Below are 20411 nucleotides of genomic sequence, written 5' to 3' on the forward strand. Positions count from 1 at the left end.
TCACCTCCAAGCTTATTTCTTTAGGCATGCAGGTAACTGTCTCTCGAACCTCCCATTTTTCCTTATTCCACCAAGGAACCCTGACTAAGGGAGAAGTCTTACAAAGAGAAGTTCTCAGGTACCAGCCAGCAGCCATTTGGTGATGTCAGGTAGGTCTGATGCTGAAACGAGGTTGTGTCCAACAGACCCCAATTCCGTAGAAATCCCAGATCCAAGGTTGGGGAAGCAGTAGGTGTCGAGAACAAGCTCATTGCTGAGAATTGGTCTGGAGGACCCACTGGAGGATTTCATGGCTGTTCAGACTCTGGGTGGCAGTATTGTAGAGTGCATATCTGCACTCATGCTGGTGCAGAGGGGCTGCTGCCACATCTCTGTTACCCAACAGGCAACCAGCCTGCCTATTACACAGAACCGCAGCAGCTGCAGCACAACCCAGGACCATGTGTGTTTCCAAAGTGTTGGCTTGTGAAGATGAGAGCCAGACTTAGATTTTGGGGCCTAATTTGTTTCCTTCTTAGGTTTCTTTTCCTGCTCCCATTTGGCTGCTTTCGGGACATCATATTCCTTTCTTCAACACTATTTCTCTTCTGCCTTCTCCCTCTTCTGCAGTTTCCATTCCTGAGCTTCCTTGGTTTGCTGCTTGACCTCCCATTTCTTCTCTGTTTCTTGTTCCCCTTCCAGCTTCCTCACTCTCTCTTTCACTCCTGGTCAGCCTGCATAGCCTTCATGTGCTGTTATACCTTGTTTGCACATTGCTTACAGTGCTCATCCAAGAGCCACCCACCACTTTGGCTAGGACAGAATCCAGGGGATTATCTTTCAGATCCAGCTACTTCAGATTCTTGAGTTGAGCAAAGCTGACAAGCTGGTTGACTAGCCTATTGTTGAGGTGATCCAGGTGCTAGAAGTTGACCACAAGGCCAAAGTTTGCTGGCAGCTGCTGCAGTTTGATTTTATTCGGGTCCAACTTCACCAGTTGTGTGAGGCCCCAGAAATCCAATGGCAGGGTGGTCAGTTATTTCAGTGATTCAGTATGGTGGCCTTTGGGAGCGCAGCCAGCCCCTTTATAGAGACCTCGTTCAAATTGCTGAGACTCAGGTCGTTATTATCGTCCAACTTATTGCAGAGGCTCCACTTTTCCTGCAGGCTTTGGTCATGGTGATGCCCACTGAGCGGGCCCAGACTCCTAGACTCTGACAAGTAAGAAAAAGAGGCTGAGAGGCCACTTGTTTGTTCAGTGGCGTTGCACCCAACTAACAATGCTACTGCCTCTGGTGCAAGGCCTCTGCCAGCTGCCCGCCACTTGCTGGCTGTACTCTCACCCCCTTGTTTTTCAGGACAGCTTTTCTGGGTATAGAATTCTTGGTTGGCAGTTTTTCTCTTTCAACATCTTAAATATATCATATCACTGCCTACTTGCCTCCATGGTTTCTGCTGAGAAATCCACACTTAGTCTTCTATAATTTTATGTCTTTCATAAGAAATGGGAAATTTTCAGTGATAATTCCTCCATTAGTCTTTCAGAATCTTAAATATATCATACCTCTACCTTCTTGCCTCTGTAATTTCTGCTGAGAAATACACACATGGTCTTCTGTAATTTTATGTCTTTCATAAGAGATGGTCAATTTTCAGTGTCAATATCCTCCATTAGTCTTCCTCCTCCTTTTCCCTTCTCTCTCCTTCCGAGACACCCTCAACACATGCATTCATGAATTTTATGTTGTCATTCAATTCCCCGAGACCCTCTTCATATTTTTCCATTCTTTTCAGATATCCAGTCCTCTGGTTCACTAATTCTTTATTCTGCCTCTTGAAATCCATTGTTGTAGATTTCAGTACAATAGAAGAGATATGACTTTCATTCCCATAAGTTCTGCTATTTGGTTTTTCAAACAGTGGTTGATTGGCTATTTTTATATCTTCTTTCAAGTAATGTCTATATAAGCAAGTCTTTTGCTTCTATTTTTTTAAATTGGGTTGCTTGTCTTTTTGTGATTGAGTTTTAGAAGTTCTTTTTATATTCTCAACACTAAATCCTTGTTAGATATGTGCAAATATTTTCCCCTATTCTATATACGTGTCTTTAACTTTTTTGATAATGTCCTTTGACATACAAAAGCTTTTAAATTTGAAGTCCACTTTATCCACATGCTTTAGTGTCATATCTAAGAATCCTTTGCCTAATACAAAGTCTTGATGATTTTCTTGTATGTTTTCTTCTAAAGTTTTGTGAGTTTAGCTCCTATATTTAGGTCATTGATCTGTTTTGAGTTAATTCTTATATATGGTGTGAGGTAGGGACCCACTTTCATCTTTTGCATGTCGATATCCAGTTTTCCCAGCACCGTTTGTAGAAGAGACTATTTTTTCGCTATTAAATGGATTTAGCCCCCTTACCAGAATCAGTTGACCACAGATATTATTGCTGAACTTTCAGTGGCATTCCATTGATCTGTTTGTCTCTTTATGCCAGTACCCACACTATTTTGATTACTATAGCTTTATAGTAAGTCAGTTTTGAAGTTGGAAATATGAGTCCTCCAATTCTATTCTTATATTTCAAGATGGTTTTGGCTATTCTGGGACCCCTGTTAATCAAATTCCTCATGAATTTGATGCTTGTTTTTTCAGTTTCTGAACAAAGGCTGCTGGAATTTTGATCAGGATTGCATTGAAACAGTAAATCACTTTAGACAGTATTGACATCTTAATGATATTTAGTCTTCCAACCTGTGAACCCAGATGTTTTTCCATGTATTCAGGTCTTTAATTTCTTTCAGCAGTGTGTTGTAATGTTCAGTGTACAAGTCTTTTGCGTCCTTGGTTAAACTTATTTCTAGGTACTTTATTTACTTATATATTTTTGATGCTCCTGTAAATAGGATTGTTTTCTTGATTTCATTAAGAAATATTGATTGTTGGTGTTTTAAAAACACAACTGATACTTATTTGTTGGACTTGTACCCCTCAGCTTTGCTGAATTTTTTTATTGGCTTTATAGTCTTCTTGTGGATTCTTTAGGATTTTTTAAATATGGGATCATATCAGCTGCAAGGAGAGATAATTTTACTTGTTTTCCAATTTGGATGCCTGTATTTCTTTTTCTTTCTTAGTTGCTCTGGCTAGAACATCCAGTATAATATTAAATATTAATGAATGCAGCAACCTTGTATTGTTTCTGATATTAGGGGTATAAGTTTCAGTATTTCACTATTGAGTATGTTACATGTTAATTTTTATGACAGAAACAGTCTGCATAATGTAAAATGTGTTCCTTAATTAACTGATCCTGTTTTATCCAGTATGTGACAGGAAAACTAACTACATTAGGAATACCATAGTGGGTCTGCACATTGTAATTTATAGAAGTGACAGGGTTCGTTAGCAAATCTCTGTGTGTTTCTAGCTCTAAAATTTCATAAATATAAGCACATTCCTGGATGTATTTTCCAAGAATCTGCTGGTATAGAAAACAGTGGTGGTATGAAAGCCTAAGAGTGCTTGTTATAATTCAGCATAAATAAAAACAAAAACCACCCTGCTGATGCGTTCTCTCATTCCTCAGTTAACTGTGAAAAGTTTTAAAAGTTGTCTTAGTAATTGTTTTGAGGCAAAGGAGGATGTAATTTAGTTGTTTCTTTTTTTAGTACTTGATTCTGAAGCTTGAAAGGCCTGCTATAGTCCAGAATATCACATTTGGAAAATATGAGAAAACTCATGTCTGCAATTTGAAAAAATTTAAAGTCTTTGGTGGAATGAATGAAGAAAATATGACAGAGCTCTTGTCCAGGTGAGTTTGATCAGGGGAGGAAACAGTCGACACCTAAACAAATTGTACTCTTAGTGTAATTTCTTCATAGATAAATCTGAATGGTTTAGTTTTCCCATCAAGGGAGGGAATGTTTTTACTATTCTATTCCTAGGGTCTTATTTTAGTATTGTTACTTATATATTAGTTTTTGTTTTTTGTTTTTTAAGCACCAGATACTAGTTAATATTGTTACTAAGGAAGAATGAATCAAATTTTTTGTTGTTTTCCACTTTTTTCAGTCTTATTTTTGAATTGTTAATGACATCAGAAATATTTTTAGTTTTAATCAGTCTTTGTTATTAAAAAATAATGCTTTTTAAAAAAAATTAATACCGATCACCCTAAATCAGAAGAACTATTATTGGAATTTAAATTCGAGGATAAATCAAAGAAGATTCTGTAAATGAAAAAAATTATGTGGCACTCCCTCGTGGTGCCTGCCACTGGGTTAATTTGACCCCTAGACAATAAAAAGTAAAATAGCCCAGGGTATGGAAAAATAAAATAGGGGATTTTGAATACACTTGTGAATGGTGCATCCTACTAACAGAATACTTTATGTAAATAAATATTATTTCTGTACCCTTTTGATTTAAGTCATGAAAGCATTTCAAGACGTTAGGCAACATGAAGATAAGTGATTTTCCCATGAATACTTCCTTCAATCCTAGTAGAGAGAAAGTTGATTTAGATTTATTTATGTTTAGAATAGAGTGTACTGACAAGCCAGCAAAATTAGGTTGTCTATGAAAATTTCAGTCAAAATTAAATAATTTAATTGTTTGAAAATTCTAATATTTGTCTCTGTTTAAGTCATAAATGACTATTTCTATGTTCTATGTGAGTGTGAATTGTTTTTTAATTTCCTTCTTACTACTGGAAAAATTTATGTCATTCAGAAATATATGTCTAAGGACTCTAGGTTCTGTCACACATTTCTATGCATCTAGCCACATTCTGCAGTTTACATTGAATATTTGTCATTAGCTCTCATATAATTAAGAGATTATGTTATAATGCAATTGCTTTGAATGTATAACTCTTAATCTATATACTCATATCAACTGCTCAGTTATGTTGTTTTTATTTTTTAATTAATTAAAAAAAATTTTTTAAGCACCGAACGCACACATTCATAACTTTTGATCATTCCAATCTCCATATATAATCTGTAATTCACAGTATCATCACATAGTTGCATATTCATCATCATGAACATTTCTTTGAACATTTACATTAATTCAGAAAAAGAAATAAAAAGAAAACAGAAAAAAATGCATACATACCATACCCCCCACCCCTCCCCCTCACCAATCACCAGCATTTCACTCTAAATTTAACATTTGTTTCCCCTATTATTCATCTTTATTCCGTGTTTTACTAGTCTGTTGATAAGGTAGATGAAAGGATCATCAAACACAAGGTTTTCCATGGTGTCTTTATTACAATGTGTGTGTTTTTTTTTTTAACATGACAAGGAGTTTTTAAGTGATTACCAGTATGTTAAGCAATAATAACATGTAACAAGTTCTTAAATTCTGTCGTCTAGTATTAAGAGAAACTCAAAGTAGCTCTAACAATTATTCTAGTATTTATTGTTCTAACTCTTTGTGGAAAAAGACTAATTTAAGGCTGGTTGCTGCTTCATACAGGTGGAAATACTTTAGAAAGTATTTGCTATCTTTTCAAAGATAAAACATTTGATCTTTAAGAAAGCCTTACGGAAGGAAAATAACCCCGTTCATTCTTCATTTAAATGTTTTTTGGTTACTAGATCTAAGAAAGAAAAAGTCGATATTACCATATATGAGCTTGAGCTAAATGACATAGAAAAACAGACAAAATATGCCCATTAAATTTATATGAAATTGGAGGATAAATGGATGAGCTATTTAGATCAGCTCTAAGTTGTACAAAGAAGTTATATTGCTAATCTCCAAAAAATGAAATTTCCTACTATATAATATACAGAAATAATGTAATGTCTTTGAATTGAATTATTAAAATAATTTAATGCCTTTTGAGTATTGGTTTAAACTTAAAATTTGAGTATGAAATAATTTTTGTTGTATTATGTGTGCTAAATTATGGAGTCTGACTTGGCAAACTTTTTTTCTCCCTTACAGTGGTTTAAAGAATGATTATAATAAAGAAACATTTACTTTGAAGCATAAAATTGACGAACAGATGTTCCCTTGCCGATTCATTAAAATAGGTAAGTTTTTTTAGCATTTTGCAATAGGAACAAATTCTTTATGCTAGCAGTAAGCAAACTACAGTCCACAGACCAAACTTGCAGTAACTGTTTAGATTTTCTTTCTAAGCAGTTTTCATAACATTTTATTATGATTTAATTTCAAATTTACAGGACAATTGCAAAATAATACAAATACCATACCAGAGCCAACATACCCTCCCCCAGATCCCAGATCTACCGATTTTAATATTTTGCCACATTTGCCATATCATTTTATCTATCCCTCCATCTATCATTCTATCAATCAACTACTAACATTCGAGAGTAGATTGTGTACATTATACTCCTTGAACACAATACTTCCATGTATATTTCCTAAAAACTAAGTTATCAAGTTTAAGAATTTTAACATGGTTATAAAGCTCATAGAATATATTCAAGGTTTTCATATGTCCTAGTAAAATCCATTGAGCCTTTTCTACTCCATTAATAGATCCAGTCCAAGATCTATTAATGTGTTATATTTCATTGTCATTGTCTCTTTACTTGCTTTTTTTTTTTAATTGTGGCAACCTATATACAACATAAGTTTCTCTATTTCAACCTCTCCCAAGCATTGTGTTCAGTGGGATTAGTGACAATGTTCACAATGGTATGCTACCCTCACCATGATCCATAACCAAAACTCTCCCATTACCATGAACAGAAAATGTAGTCTTCTGCTTTAACGCCATATTCCCCCATCTCCTACCCCCTATTATCAATATTCTACTTCTCTGTTGCTGTGAATTTGCAAATTATAGCTATTTCATAAAAGTGAAATCACACATTAACATCAAGGAATTGAGAGAAACTTCTCGATCAAAAGGGGGAAGAGTAAAATGAGACAAAGTGTCAATGGCTGAGAGATTCCAAACAGATTTGAGAGGTTATCCTGGAGGTTATTCTTACACATTAAGTAGATATCACCTTGTTGTTCAAGATGTAGTGGAGAGGCTGGAGGGAATTGCCTGAAAATGTAGTGCTGTGTTCCAGTAGCCATGTTTCTTGATGATGATTGAACAATGATATAGCTTTCACAATGAGACTCTGTGAATGTGAAAACCTTATGTCTGATGCTCCTTTTAGCTACTATATCAACAGAAGAATAGAACATATGGAATAAAAATAAATAATAGGGGGAACAAATGTTAAAATAAATTCAGTTTGAAATAGTGGTAAATGAAAGCGAGGGATAAGAAGTATGGTAGGTATAGTTTTTTTTCTCTATTATCATTTTATTTCTCTTTCTGTTGTCTTTTTATTTCTTTTTCTAAATCGATGCAAATGTACTAAGAAATGATGAATATGCAACTATGTGATATTAAGAATTACTGATTGTATATGTAGAATGGAATGATATCTAAATGTTTTGTTTGTTAATTTTTTTTTAATTAATAAAAAAAAAAATTCCAGCAAAAAAAAAAAGTGAAATCACACAATATCTGGCTAGTACAATATCTGGCTTCTTTCACTGAACATGATGTCTTCAGGGTTTATCTGTGTTGTACCACATTTCAGACCTTCATGCCTTTTTATGGCTGAATACTATTCTGTTGTGCATGTGTGCCACAGTTGTTTATCTGTTTATTGATACTTGGAATGCTCCCACCTTTTTGCTATTGTGAATAATACTGCTATGAACATAGCTGTGCAAATAGCTATTTGAGTTCCTGCTTTCAATATTTGGGTATATATACCCAGATCAAGGATTACCAGATCATATGGTAGGCCTGTATTAAACATTTTGAGGAACCATTAAACTGTTTCTCACAGCGGCTGCGCTGTTTTACGTTCTCACTAACAATATATGAGTAAGTGTTCCTCTTTCTTCACATCTTTACCAGCACTTAGTATTTTCTCTTTGTTTTTTAATAATAGCCATCTTAGAAGGTGTGAAGTGGTATCTCATTGTGGTTCTGATTTGCATTTCCCTAATGGCTAATGATATTGAGCATCCTTTTATGTGTTTTGGTTATTTGATATCTTCTTTGGAGAAATGTCTATTCAAGTACTTTGTCTTTCTTTTTTTTCTTTTTGAGACTTTGGATACTTTTACAGTTTAATTTGCAAACATTCTATTTTCTGGTGACCTGTGTTGTTACATATTAACACCATGAGTTTGCTGGTTATATATAGTTTGTCCTTTTATGTGTGACTTATTTCACGCAACATAATGTCCTCAAGGTTCATGCATAATATTCCATCTCATGTTGTGGACCACATTTTCTTTATCCATTCATCAGTTGATAGAATTGTTTCCATCTTTTGGCAGTCGTAAATAATGCCACTATGAACATCAGTGTACAAATGTCTGTTTGCATCCCTGCTTTCAGTTCTTTTGAGTATATATCTAGTAGTGGCCAAATCATATGAGAATCCTATACTTAACTTTCTAAGGAAGCACCAAACTACCTTCCATTCTACATTCTCAGTAACAATGAAGTAAGTGTTCCTATTTCTCGTGACCATTCTAGCATTCTAGTAAGGTGTGAATGATGTCTCATTGTGGTTTTAATTTACATTTCCCTATAGCTAGTGAGGTTGCACATCTTTTCATGTGCTCTTTAACCATTTATATATACTCTTAGAAAAATGTTTCTTTAAGACTTTTGCCCATTTTTAGTTGTGTTTTTTTATTTTTGGTCTTATTGTTGAGTTCTAGGTTCTCTTTATATATTCTGGATATTATACCCTTATTGGATATGTGTTTTCGAAATATTTTCTTCCATTAAATAGGCTGACTTTTTAACAAAATCTTCGGAAGCACAGAAGTATTAAGTTTTGAGGAGGTTCTATTAATTTTTCCTTTTGTTTCTTTTTCTTTGGGTGTAACGTCTAAGAAATCATTTCCTACCATAAAATCTTGAAGATATAATCCCTACATGTTCTTCTTGCAATTTTATGATCCTGGTTTTTATATTTATGTGTTTGATCCATTTCAAATTAATTTTTGTATAAGGTGTGAAAGAGGGGTCCTGTTTCATTCTTTTTTTTGATATGGATTTCCATCTCCCAGCACCATTTGTTGAAGAGACGGCTCTGTCCCAGTTGGGTGGACTTGACAGCCTTGTCTAATTTGAGGGGTCTATTTCTGAACTCTCAGTTTGATTCCATTGGTCAGTATGTCTGTCTTCATGCCAATAGCATGCTGTTTTCACCACTGTGGCTTTGTAATCCTTAAAGTCAGGAAGTGACAGTCCTTTAACTTCATTTTCCTTTTTTTAGGAGATTTTTGACTCTGTGAGGCCCCTTACTCTTCCAAATAAATTTGATGATTGGCTTTTTCAGTTCTGCAAAGTAAACTTTTGGAATTTTGGTTGTTATGCATTGAGTAGAATTGACATCTTAACAATATTTAGTCCTCCAAACCATGAACATTGGATATTCTTCCATTTATTTAGGTCTTCTTTGAATGCTGTCAGCAGTGCTTTGTAGTTTTCTGAATGCGTGCCCTTTCCAGCCTTGATTAAAATTATTCCTGGCTATTTGGTTTTTTTAGTTGCTTTTTAAGTAGAACTTTATCCCTGATTTCCACCTCAGATTGCTCCTTCCTAGTGTATAGAAACACTGTTGATGTGTGCTTGTGAAACTTGTATCCCACCACTTTGCTGAACTCATTCTTTAGACCTAGTAGCTTTGTTGTAGATTTTTCAGGACATTCTTGGCATAGGATCATATCATGTGCAAAACAGTGAGTTTTGCTTCCTCCCTTTCTAATTTGGATGCCTTTTATCTTTTTCTTGCCTGACTGCTCCAGCTAGAACTTCTATCATAATGTTGAATAACAGTGGTGACGGTGTTCTTGCCTGGTTTCCAGTCTCAATGAGGAATATGTTAGCTGTGAGATTTTCATATATGCCCTTTAGAATGTTGAGAAGGTTTCCTCCTATTCCTATTTTCCAAAGTGTTTTTAACAAGAGAGAATGCAGGATTTTGTCAGAAGCCTTTTCTGTGTCAATTGAGATGATTATGTGCTTTTTTGATTCATTAATGTGGCCTATTGCAGTAATTGATTTTCTTGTGTTAAACCACCCTTGCATACCTGGAATAAAACCCACTTGATCATGATATATAGTTCCTTTAATGTGCAGTTGGATTCGATTTGCAAATATTTTGTTGATGATTTTTGCATTTGTATTCATTAGACAGATGGGTCCGTTATTTTCCATTCTTGTAATGTCTTTATCTGGCTTTAGTATAAGGGTGATGTTGGTGTCATAGAATGAATTAGGTAGCATTCCCTCCTCTTCAGTTGTTTTGAAGAATTTGAAGAGGATTAGTATTAATTCTTGGAATGATTAGTAGAGTTCACTTATGAAGCCATATGATCCTGGATTTTTCTATGTTAGGATGTTTTTGATGACTGTTTCAGTCTTTTTATAATGATTGGTTTTTTGAGATCTTTTATTTCTTCTGGAGTCATTGTGGGTTGTTTGTGTGTTTCTAGAAAACTTTCCATTTCATCCAAGTTGTCTTAGTTTTTTGACGTACAATTGATCACGGTATCCTTTTATGATCTTACTTATTTCTGTGGGTTCATTTGTAATACCCCTATACTTGTTTGAAGCTGTTATAAACTCCAGAAAAAGCCATGTTCTTTTAATCCATTCCTGTGGGTGCAGACCTGTTGTGGTTGGGACCTTTTGATTCGGTTACTTCAATTTGAAATGTGAACCACCCCATTCAAGGTGGTTCTTAATCCTTTTAATGGAGTTCTTTCTGAGAAGATAAAGGACAGAAAAACCAATCAGAGCTTACAGAGAAAAGCATCAGAGAAGCTAAGAGAGGATCCATGGGAGCTGAGGTGCTAGCTGTAGGTTTTTCATATATTGCCTTTACATGTTGAGGAAGTTCCCTTCTGTTCCTATCCTTTGAAGTGTTTTCAACAAGAAAGGATGTTGAATTTTGTCATATGCCTTTTCTGTATCAATCGAGATGATCATGTGTTTTTTCTGCCTTGATTTGTTGATATGGATAATTGATTTTCTATGTTGAACCATCCTTACATACCTGGGATGAATCCTACTTAGTCATGGTATATAATTCTTTTAATGTGTTGCTGGCTTTGATTTGCAAGAATTTTGTTGAGAATTTTTGCATCTATATTCTTTAGATGTATTTGTCTATAATTTTCTTTCCTTGTAGTATCTTTGTCTTGCTTTGGTATGAGGGTGATGTTGGCTTCATAGAATGAGTTAGGTAGCCTTCCCTAAGAGTTTGAGCAGGATTGGTACTAATTCTTTCTTGGATGTTTGGTAGAATGTGAAGCTGTCTGGTCCTGGACTTTTCTTTTTTGGGGCGTCTTTATGACTAATTCAGTTTCCATACTTGTGATTGGTTTGTTGAGGTTGTCTATTTCTTCTCAAGTCAATGTTGGTTGTTCATGATTTCATCTGCATTGTCTAGTTTATTAGCATGAAGTTGTTCGTAGTATCCTTTCATTACCTCCTTTATTTCTGTAGGGTCATGGTTATGTCTCCTCTTCCATTTCCGATTTTATTTTGCTTGCATCCTCTCTCTTCTTCTTGTCAACCTTGCTGAGGGTCCATCAATCTTACTAATTTTCTCATAGAACCAGCTTCTGTTTTTCTTGAATTTTCTCAATTGTTTTCATGTTCTCAGTTTCATTTATTTCTGCTCTAATCTTCGTTATTTCTTTCCTTTTCGTGCTTTGGGGTTAGTTTGCTGTTCTTTCTCTAGTTCTTCCAAGTGAACAGTTATTTCTCAATTTTTGCCCCTTTTTTTTTTTATATATAGGCATTTAGGGCAACAGATTTCCCTCTTAGCACTGCCTTTGATGCATCCTATAAATTTTGATATGTTGTGTTTTTATTTTCATTTGCCTCGAGATATTTACTAATTTCTCTTGTAACTTCTTCCTTGACCTACTTGTCGTTTAGGAGTGTGTTCTTGAGCCTCCATATATTTGTGAATTATCTGGTCCTCTGCCTGTTATTGATCTCCAACTTCATTTCTTGTGTTTTGTATGATTTCAATCTTTTTAAATTTATTGAGATTTGCTTTGTGACCCGGTATATGGTCTGTCCTTGAGAATGATCCATGAGCACTTGAGAAAAAGATGTATCCTGCTGTTATGGGGTGTAATGTTCTTAAACATTTAAGTCTAGTTCGTTATTGTATTGTTCAAATTCTCTGTTTCTTTATTGATCCTCTGTCTAGATATTCTGTCCATTGATGAGAGTGGGGAATTGAAGTCTCCAACTATTATGGTAGATGTGTCTATTTCTCTTTTCAATGCTTTCAGTGTTTGCCTCATATTTTGGAGCACTATGGCTCAGTGCATAAATATTTATGATTGTTATGTCTTCTTGTTGAATTATTCCTTTTGTTAATACATAGTGTCCTTCTTTGTCTCTTTTAATTGTTTTACATTCGAAGTCAGATTTGTTGGGTATTAGTATAGCTATTCCTGCTCTTTTCTGATTCTTGTTTGCATGACATATCTCGCAACTTTCACTTTCAACCTATGTTTACCCTTGGGTCTAAACTGCATCTCCTGTAGACAGCATATAGATGAATCTTGTTTTTTTTTTTGTTTTTTTTTTATTAATTAAAAAAAGAATTCAGGCGGGCCGCGGTGGTTCAGCGGGCAAGGGTGCTTGCCTGCTATGCCGGAGGACCCCGGTTCGATTCCCGGCCCCAGCCCATGTAAAACAAACAAACAAACAAACAAAATATAATAAAACAAGAAAATGTTTAAAGATGTTTCCCTTTCTTCCTCCCTTCCTTCCTTCTATCCTTCCTTCCTTCTCTGTCTTTCCTTCCCTTCCTCCCTCTCTCTTTAAAAAAAAAAAAATAAAAAAAAAAAAAAAAAAGAATTCACAAAACAATTAGAAATCATTCCATTCTACATGTAAAATCAGTAATTCTTAATAACATCACATAGTTGCATATTCATCATTTCTTAGTATATTTGCATCGATTTAGAAAAAGAAATAAAAAGACAACAGAATAAGAATTAAAACATTAATAGAAAGAAAAAGAAAAAAAAAACCTATACCTCACATGCAGCTTCATTCAGTGTTTTAACATAATTGCATTACAATTGGGTAGTATTGTGCTGTCCATTTCTGAGTTTTTATATCCAGTCCCGTTGTACAGTCTGTATCCCTTCAGCTCCAGTTACCCCTCCTCTTTTTTTTTTTTAATTAATAGAAAAAAAGAAATTAACCCAACATTTAGAAATCATACCATTCTACATATGCAATCAGTAATTCTTAACATCATCACATAGATGCATGATCATCATTTCTTAGGACATTTGCATCGGTTTAGAAAAACTAGCAACATAACCGAAAAAGATATAGAATGTTAATATAGAGACAAAAATAAAAGTAATAATAGTAAAGTCAAAACAAAACAAAACAAAAACCTATAGCTCAGGTGCAGCTTCATTCAGTGTTTTAACAAGATTACTTTACAATTAGGTATTATTGTGCTGTCCATTTTTGAGTTTTTGTATCTAGTCCTGTTGCACCGTCTGTATCCCTTCAACTCCAATTGCCCATTATCTTACCCTGTTTCTACCTCCTGCTGGACTCTGTTACCAGTGACATATTCCAAATTTATTCTCGAATGTCTGTTCACATCAGTGGGACCATACAGTATTTGTCCTTTAGTTTTTGGCTAGACTCACTCAGCATAATGTTCTCTAGGTCCATCCATGTTATTACATGCTTCATAAGTTTATCCTGTCTTAAAGCTGCATAGTATTCCATCGTATGTATATACCACAGTTTGTTTAGCCACTCTTCTGTTGATGGAGATTTCGGCTGTTTCCATCTCTTTGCAATTGTAAATAACGCTACTATAAACATTGGTGTGCAAATGTCCATTTGTGTCTTTGCCCTTAAGTCCTTTGAGTAGATACCCAGCAATGGTATTGCTGGGTCATATGGCAATTCTATATTCAGCTTTTTGAGGAACCGCCAAACTGCCTTCCACGGTGGTTGCACCATTTGACATTCCCACCAACAGTGGATAAGTGTGCCTCTTTCTCCGCATCCTCTCCAGCACTTGTCATTTTCTGTTTTGTTGATAATGGCCATTCTGGTGGGTGTGAGATGATATCTCATTGTGGTTTTGATTTGCATTTCTCTAATGGCCAGGGACATTGAGCATCTCTTCATGTGCCTTTTGGCTATTTGTATTTCCTCTTCTGAGAGGTGTCTGTTCAAGTCTTTTTCCCATTTTGTGATTGGGTTGGCTGTCTTTTTGTTGTTGAGATGAACAATCTCTTTATAAATTCTGGATACTAGACCTTTATCTGATATATCATTTCCAAATATTGTCTCCCATTGTGTAGGCTGTCTTTCTACTTTCTTGATGTTCTTTGATGCACAAAAGTGTTTAATTTTGAGGAGCTCCCATTTATTTATTTCCTTCTTCAGTGTTCTTGCTTTAGGTTTAAGGTCCATAAAACCGCCTCCAGTTGTAAGATCCATAAGATATCTCCCAACATTTTCCTCTAACTGTTTTATGGTCTTAGACCTAATGTTTAGATCTTTGATACATTTTGAGTTAACTTTTGTATAGGGTGTGAGAGATGGTTCTTCTGTCATTCTTTTGCATATGGATATCCAGTTCTCTAGGCACCATTTATTGAAGAGACTGTTCTGTCCCAGGTGAGTTGGCTTGACTGCCTTATCAAAGATCAAATGTCCATAGATGAGAGGGTCTATATCTGAGCACTCTATTCGATTCCATTGATCGATATATCTATCTTTATGCCAATACCATGCTGTTTTACCACTGTGGCTAATATGCCTTAAAGTCAGGCAGCGCGAGACCTCCAGCTTCGTTTTTTTTCCTCAAGATGTTTTTAGCCATTCGGGGCACCCTGCCCTTCCAGATAAATTTGCTTATTGGTTTTTCTATTTCTGAAAAATAAGTTGTTGGGATGTTGATTGGTATTGCGTTGAATCTGTAAATCAATTTAGGTAGGATTGACATCTTAACTATATTTAGTCTTCCAATCCATGAACACGGTATGCCCTTCCATCTATTTAGGTCTTCTGTGATTTCTTTTAACACTTTTTTGTAGTTTTCTTTATATAGGTTTTTTGTCTCTTTAGTTAAATTTATTCCTAGGTATTTTATTCTTTTAGTTGCAATTGTAAATGGGATTCGTTTCTTGATTTCCCCCTCAGCTTGTTCATTACTAGTGTATAGAAATGCTACAGATTTTTGAATGTTGATCTTGTAACCTGCTACTTTGCTGTACTCATTTATTAGCTCTAGTAGTTTTGTTGTGGATTTTTCCGGGTTTTTGACGTATAGTATCGTATTGTCTGCAAACAGTGATAGTTTTACTTCTTCCTTTCCAATTTTGATGCCTGGTATTTCTTTTTCTTGTCTAATTGCTCTGGCTAGAACCTCCAACACAATGTTGAATAATAGTGGTGATAGTGGACATCCTTGTCTTGTTCCTGATCTTAGGGGGAAAGTTTTCAATTTTTCCCCATTGAGGATGATATTAGCTGTGGGTTTTTCATATATTCCCTCTATCATTTTAAGGAAGTTCCCTTGTATTCCTATCTTTTGAAGTGTTTTCAACAGGAGAGGATGTTGAATCTTGTCAAATGCCTTCTCTGCATCAATTGAGATGATCATGTGATTTTTCTGATTTGATTTGTTGGTATGGTGTATTACATTAATTGATTTTCTTATGTTGAACCATCCTTGCATACCTGGGATGAATCCTACTTGGTCCTGATGTATAATTCTTTTAATGTGTTGTTGGATTTGATTTGCTAGAATTTTGTTGAGGATTTTTGCATCTGTATTCATTAGAGAGATTGGTCTGTAGTTTTCTTTTTTTGTAATATCTTTGCCTGGTTTTGGTATGAGGGTGATGTTGGCTTCATAGAATGAATTAGGTAGTTTTCCCTCCACTTCGATTTTTTTGAAGAGTTTGAGGAGTATTGGTACTAATTCTTTCTGGAACGTTTGGTAGAATTCACATGTGAAGCCATCTGGTCCTGGTCTTTTCTTTTTAGGAAGCTTTTGAATGACTAATTCAATTTCTTTACTTGTGATTGGTTTGTTGAGGTCATCTATGTCTTCTTGAGTCAATGTTGGTTGTTCATGTCTTTCCAGGAACCCGTCCATTTCATTTAAATTGTTGTATTTATTAGCGTAAAGTTGTTCATAGTATCCTGTTATTACCTCCTTTATTTCTGTGAGGTCAGTAGTTATGTCTCCTCTTCCATTTCTGATCTTATTTATTTGCATCCTCTCTCTTCTTCTTTTTGTCAATCTTGATAAGGGCCCATCAATGTTATTGATTTTCTCATAGAACCAACTTCTGGTCTTATTGATTTTCTCTATTGTTTTCATGTTTTCAATTTCATTTATTTCTGCTCTGATCTTTGTTATTTCTTTCCTTTTGCTTGCTTTGGGATTAGTTTGCTGTTCTTTCTCCAGTTCTTCCAAGTGAACAGTTAATTCCTGCATTTTTGCCTTTTCTTCTTTTCTGATATAGGCATTTAGGGCAATAAATTTCCCTCTTAGCACTGCCTTTGCTGCATCCCATAAGTTTTGATATGTTGTGTTTTCATTTTCATTTGCTCTAGGTATTTACTAATTTCTCTTGCAATTTCTTCTTTGACCCACTCGTTGTTTAAGAGTGTGTTGTTGAGCTTCCACGTGTTAGTGAATTTTCTGGCATTCCACCTATTATTGATTTCCAACTTCATTCCTTTATGATCCGAGAAGGTGTTGTGTAGGATTTCAATCTTTTTAAATTTGTTAAGACTTGCTTTGTGACCCAGCATATGGTCTATCTCTGAGAATGATCCATGAGCACTTGAGAAAAGGTGTATCCTGCTGTTGTGGGATTTAATGTCCTATAAATGTCTGTTAAGTCAAGCTCATTTATAGTAATATTCAGATTCTCTATTTCTTTATTGATCCTCTGTCTAGATGTTCTGTCCATTGATGAGAGTGGTGAATTGAAGTCTCCAACTATTATGGTATTTGTGTCTATTTCCTTTTTCAGTGTTTGCAGTGTATTCCTCACGTATTTTGGGGCATTCTGGTTCGGTGCGTAAATATTTATGATTGTTATGTCTTCTTGTTTAATTGTTCCTTTTATTAGTATATAGTGTCCTTCTTTGTCTCTTTTAACTGTTTTACATTTGAAGTCTAACTTGTTGGATATTAGTATAGCCACTCCTGCTATTTTCTGGTTGTTATTTGCATGAAATATCTTTTCCCAACCTTTCACTTTCAACCTATGTTTATCTTTGGGTATAAGATGTGTTTCCTGTAGACAGCATATAGAAGGATCCGGTTTTTTAATCCATTCTGCCATTCTATGTCTTTTGATTGGGGAATTCAGTCCATTAACATTTAGTGTTATTATTGTTTGGATAATATTTTCCTCTACCATTTTGCCTTTTGTATTATATATATCATATCTGACTTTCCTTCTTTCTACACTCTTCTCCATACCTCTCTCTTCTGTCTTTTCGGTTCTGACTCTAGTGCTCCCTTTAGTATTTCTTGCAGAGCTGGTCTCTTGGTCACAAATTCTCCCAGTGACTTTTTGTCTGAGAATGTTTTAATTTCTCCCTCATTTTTGAAGGACAATTTTGCTGTATATAGGAGTCTTGGTTGGCAGTTTTTCTCTTTTAGTAATTTAAATATATCATCCCACTGTCTTCTAGCCTCCATGGTTTCTGCTGAGAAATCTACACATAGTCTTATTGGGTTTCCCTTGTATGTGATGGATTGTTTTTCTCTTGCTGCTTTCAAGATCCCCTCTTTCTCTTTGACCTCTGACATTCTAACTAGTAAGTGTCTTGGAGAACGCCTATTTGGGTCTAATCTCTTTGGGGTGCGCTGCAGTTCTTGGATCTGTAATTTTAGGTCTTTCATAAAGTTGGGAAATTTTCAGTGAAAATTTCTTCCATTAGTTTTTCTCCTCCTTTTCCCTTCTCTTCTCCTTCTGGGACACCCACAACACGTATATTTGTACGCTTCATATTGTCCTTGAGTTCCCTGATACCCTGTTCAAATTTTTCCATTCTTTTCCGGATAGTTATGTTTCTTTTTGGCATTCAGATGTTCCATCCTCCAAATCACTAATTCTATCTTCTGTCTCTTTGAATCTGTCATTGTAGGTATCCATTGTTTTTTCTATCTTTTCTACTTTGTCCTTGACTTCCATAAGTTCTGTGATTTGTTTTTTCAGTTTTTCTATTTCTTCTTTATGTTCAGCCCATGTCTTCTTCATGTCCTCCCTCAATTTATCGATTTCGTTTTTGAAGAGGTTTTCCATTCCTGTTCATTTATTCAGCATTAGTTGTCTCAGCTCCTGTATCTCATTTGAACTATTGGTTTGTTCCCTTGACTGGGCCATATTTTCAATTATTTGAGCGTGATCCATTATCTTCTGTTGGCGTCTGCACATTTAGACAGATTTCCCTGGATATTGGATCCAAAAGTTTGGAAGATTTTTCTGTGAAATCTCTGGGTCTTTTTTTCTTATCCTGCCCAGTAGGTGGCGCTCGTGGCACACGTTTGTCTGCGGGTCCCAACAGTAAAAGGTGCTGTGGGACCTTTAACTTTGGAAAACTCTCGCCGTCCGGGAGGTTCGCTAGCCGAAGCGGCTCGGAAGAGTTCGAGCCGGCCCGGGGTCCCAACGCGTGGACGGTTGCTGGCCGCCGCAGCCCGGGAAAGCGCCCATCCTAATTTCCTAGTTACCCAGGCGACAAGCGTGGCAGGAGGGTGCCGGCGCCAGCGGCCCGCCCGGGAGAGTGCACGTTCCCGGGGAGTCACGGGTTTGGAAGGGGCCTCCCCCACCTGTCACCGTTCTCCGCGGCCTGGGGATTTCCGATCCAATTCTCTCAGTTGGTCCGGGGGGCCGCACGTGGTGTGGGCGCCAGCCGCCGCGGTTTCAGGGGACCGCCTCTCCAATTCTCCCAGCCGGCTCGGAAAGGGGGAAGGGAGTGACTCCGGCCGTTTGCCGCCCCGCCGGGTGAAGCCCGTGCGCCTCGGCGATCTCACCCAAGCGGCTTCTCTCAGCCAGCCAACCATTCCAGGATGGGGTACGCTGTCTTTTTTATCTCTGTTGTGGCTTTGTGCGCTGTTCTGTATCGTTTCTACTCCCCTAGTAGCTGTCCTGGAGAAGAAACTAAGATCCGCGCGTCTTACTAAGCCGCCATCTTCTCCCGAAGTCTGAGAATCTTGTTTTTTAATCCATTCTGCCAGTCTATGTCTTGATTCGGGACTTTAATCCATTAACATTTAGTGTTATTGCTGTAAGGGCAGGACTTTTTTCTACCATTTTGCCTTTTGGACTTTTTTTTCTTCATGTTTTATGATTCCATGGTCCGAGAATCAAGCCCGGGTCTCCCTCATGAAAGGCAAGTGTTCTACCACTGAACCACCTGTTCACACTACCTTTTGGATTTTCTATATCATGTCTAATTTTTCTTCTTTTTACTTTACTGATAGTGTTCATTCACTCTTCTCCACACCTCTCTCTGCTATCTTTTCCTATCTGTGTCTAGTGCTCCCTTTAATATTTCTTGCAGAGCGGGTCTCTTGGTCACAAATTCTCTCAGGAATTTTTTGTCTGAAAATGTTTTAATGTCCTCCTCATTTTTGAAGGACAGTTTTGCTGGATATAGAATTCTTTCTTGGCAGTTTTTCTCTTTTAGTATCTTAAATATATCATATCACTGTCTTCTCACCTCAATGGTTTCTGCTGAGAAATCTACACGTAGTCTTATTGGGCTTCCCTTGTATGTGATGGATTGCTTTTCTCTTGCTGCTTTCAGAATTCTCGCTTTCTCTTCAACATGTGACATTCTGATTAGTAAGTGTCTTGGAGTACGTCTATTTGGATCTATTCCGTTTGGTGTGCGCTGTACTTCTTGGATTTGTAATTTTAAGCCTTTCATAAAAGTTGGGAAGTTTTCAGTGATAATTTCCTCCACTAGTTTTTTTTTTTATTTTTTATTTTTATATGTATTTTTTGTTAATTAAAGAAAAAGAAAGAAATTAACACAATATTTAGAAATCATTCCATTCCACATATGCAATCAGTAATTCTTAACATCATCTCATAGATGCATGATCATCATTTCTTAGTACATGTGCATCGATTTAGGAAAAGAACTAACAAAACAGAAAAAGATATAGAATGTTAATATAGAGAAAAAAATAAAAATAATAATAACAGTAAAAAAAAAGAAAGGGAAAACGAAAAAAAAAAAGACAAACAGACAGACAAAAAAAAACCTATAGCTCAGATGCAGCTTCATTCAGTGTTTTAACATGATTACTTTACAATTAGGTATTATTGTGCTGTCCATTTTTCAGTTTTTG

At 35.9% G+C, this 20411-nt stretch overlaps 1 protein-coding gene and 1 pseudogene across 1 annotated transcript in view; one reads left to right on the forward strand and one right to left on the reverse strand.

The window, feature by feature from the left end:
• The window catches only part of MKLN1 (muskelin 1), a 299405-nt gene that overhangs the window by 111428 nt on the left and 167566 nt on the right, over positions 1–20411 (forward strand). Inside the window, exons 3-4 of the mRNA XM_077135509.1 lie at positions 3651–3793; positions 5941–6029. Of these exons, the coding sequence (XP_076991624.1) occupies positions 3651–3793; positions 5941–6029 (232 nt within the window). The remainder of the gene's footprint in view (positions 1–3650; positions 3794–5940; positions 6030–20411) is intronic.
• On the reverse strand, positions 110–2324 carry LOC143679499 (leucine-rich repeat-containing protein 59 pseudogene; annotated as a pseudogene).

The sequence above is a fragment of the Tamandua tetradactyla genome, chromosome 1, assembly GCF_023851605.1.
Source record: "Tamandua tetradactyla isolate mTamTet1 chromosome 1, mTamTet1.pri, whole genome shotgun sequence".
Lineage (NCBI taxonomy): Eukaryota > Metazoa > Chordata > Mammalia > Pilosa > Myrmecophagidae > Tamandua > Tamandua tetradactyla.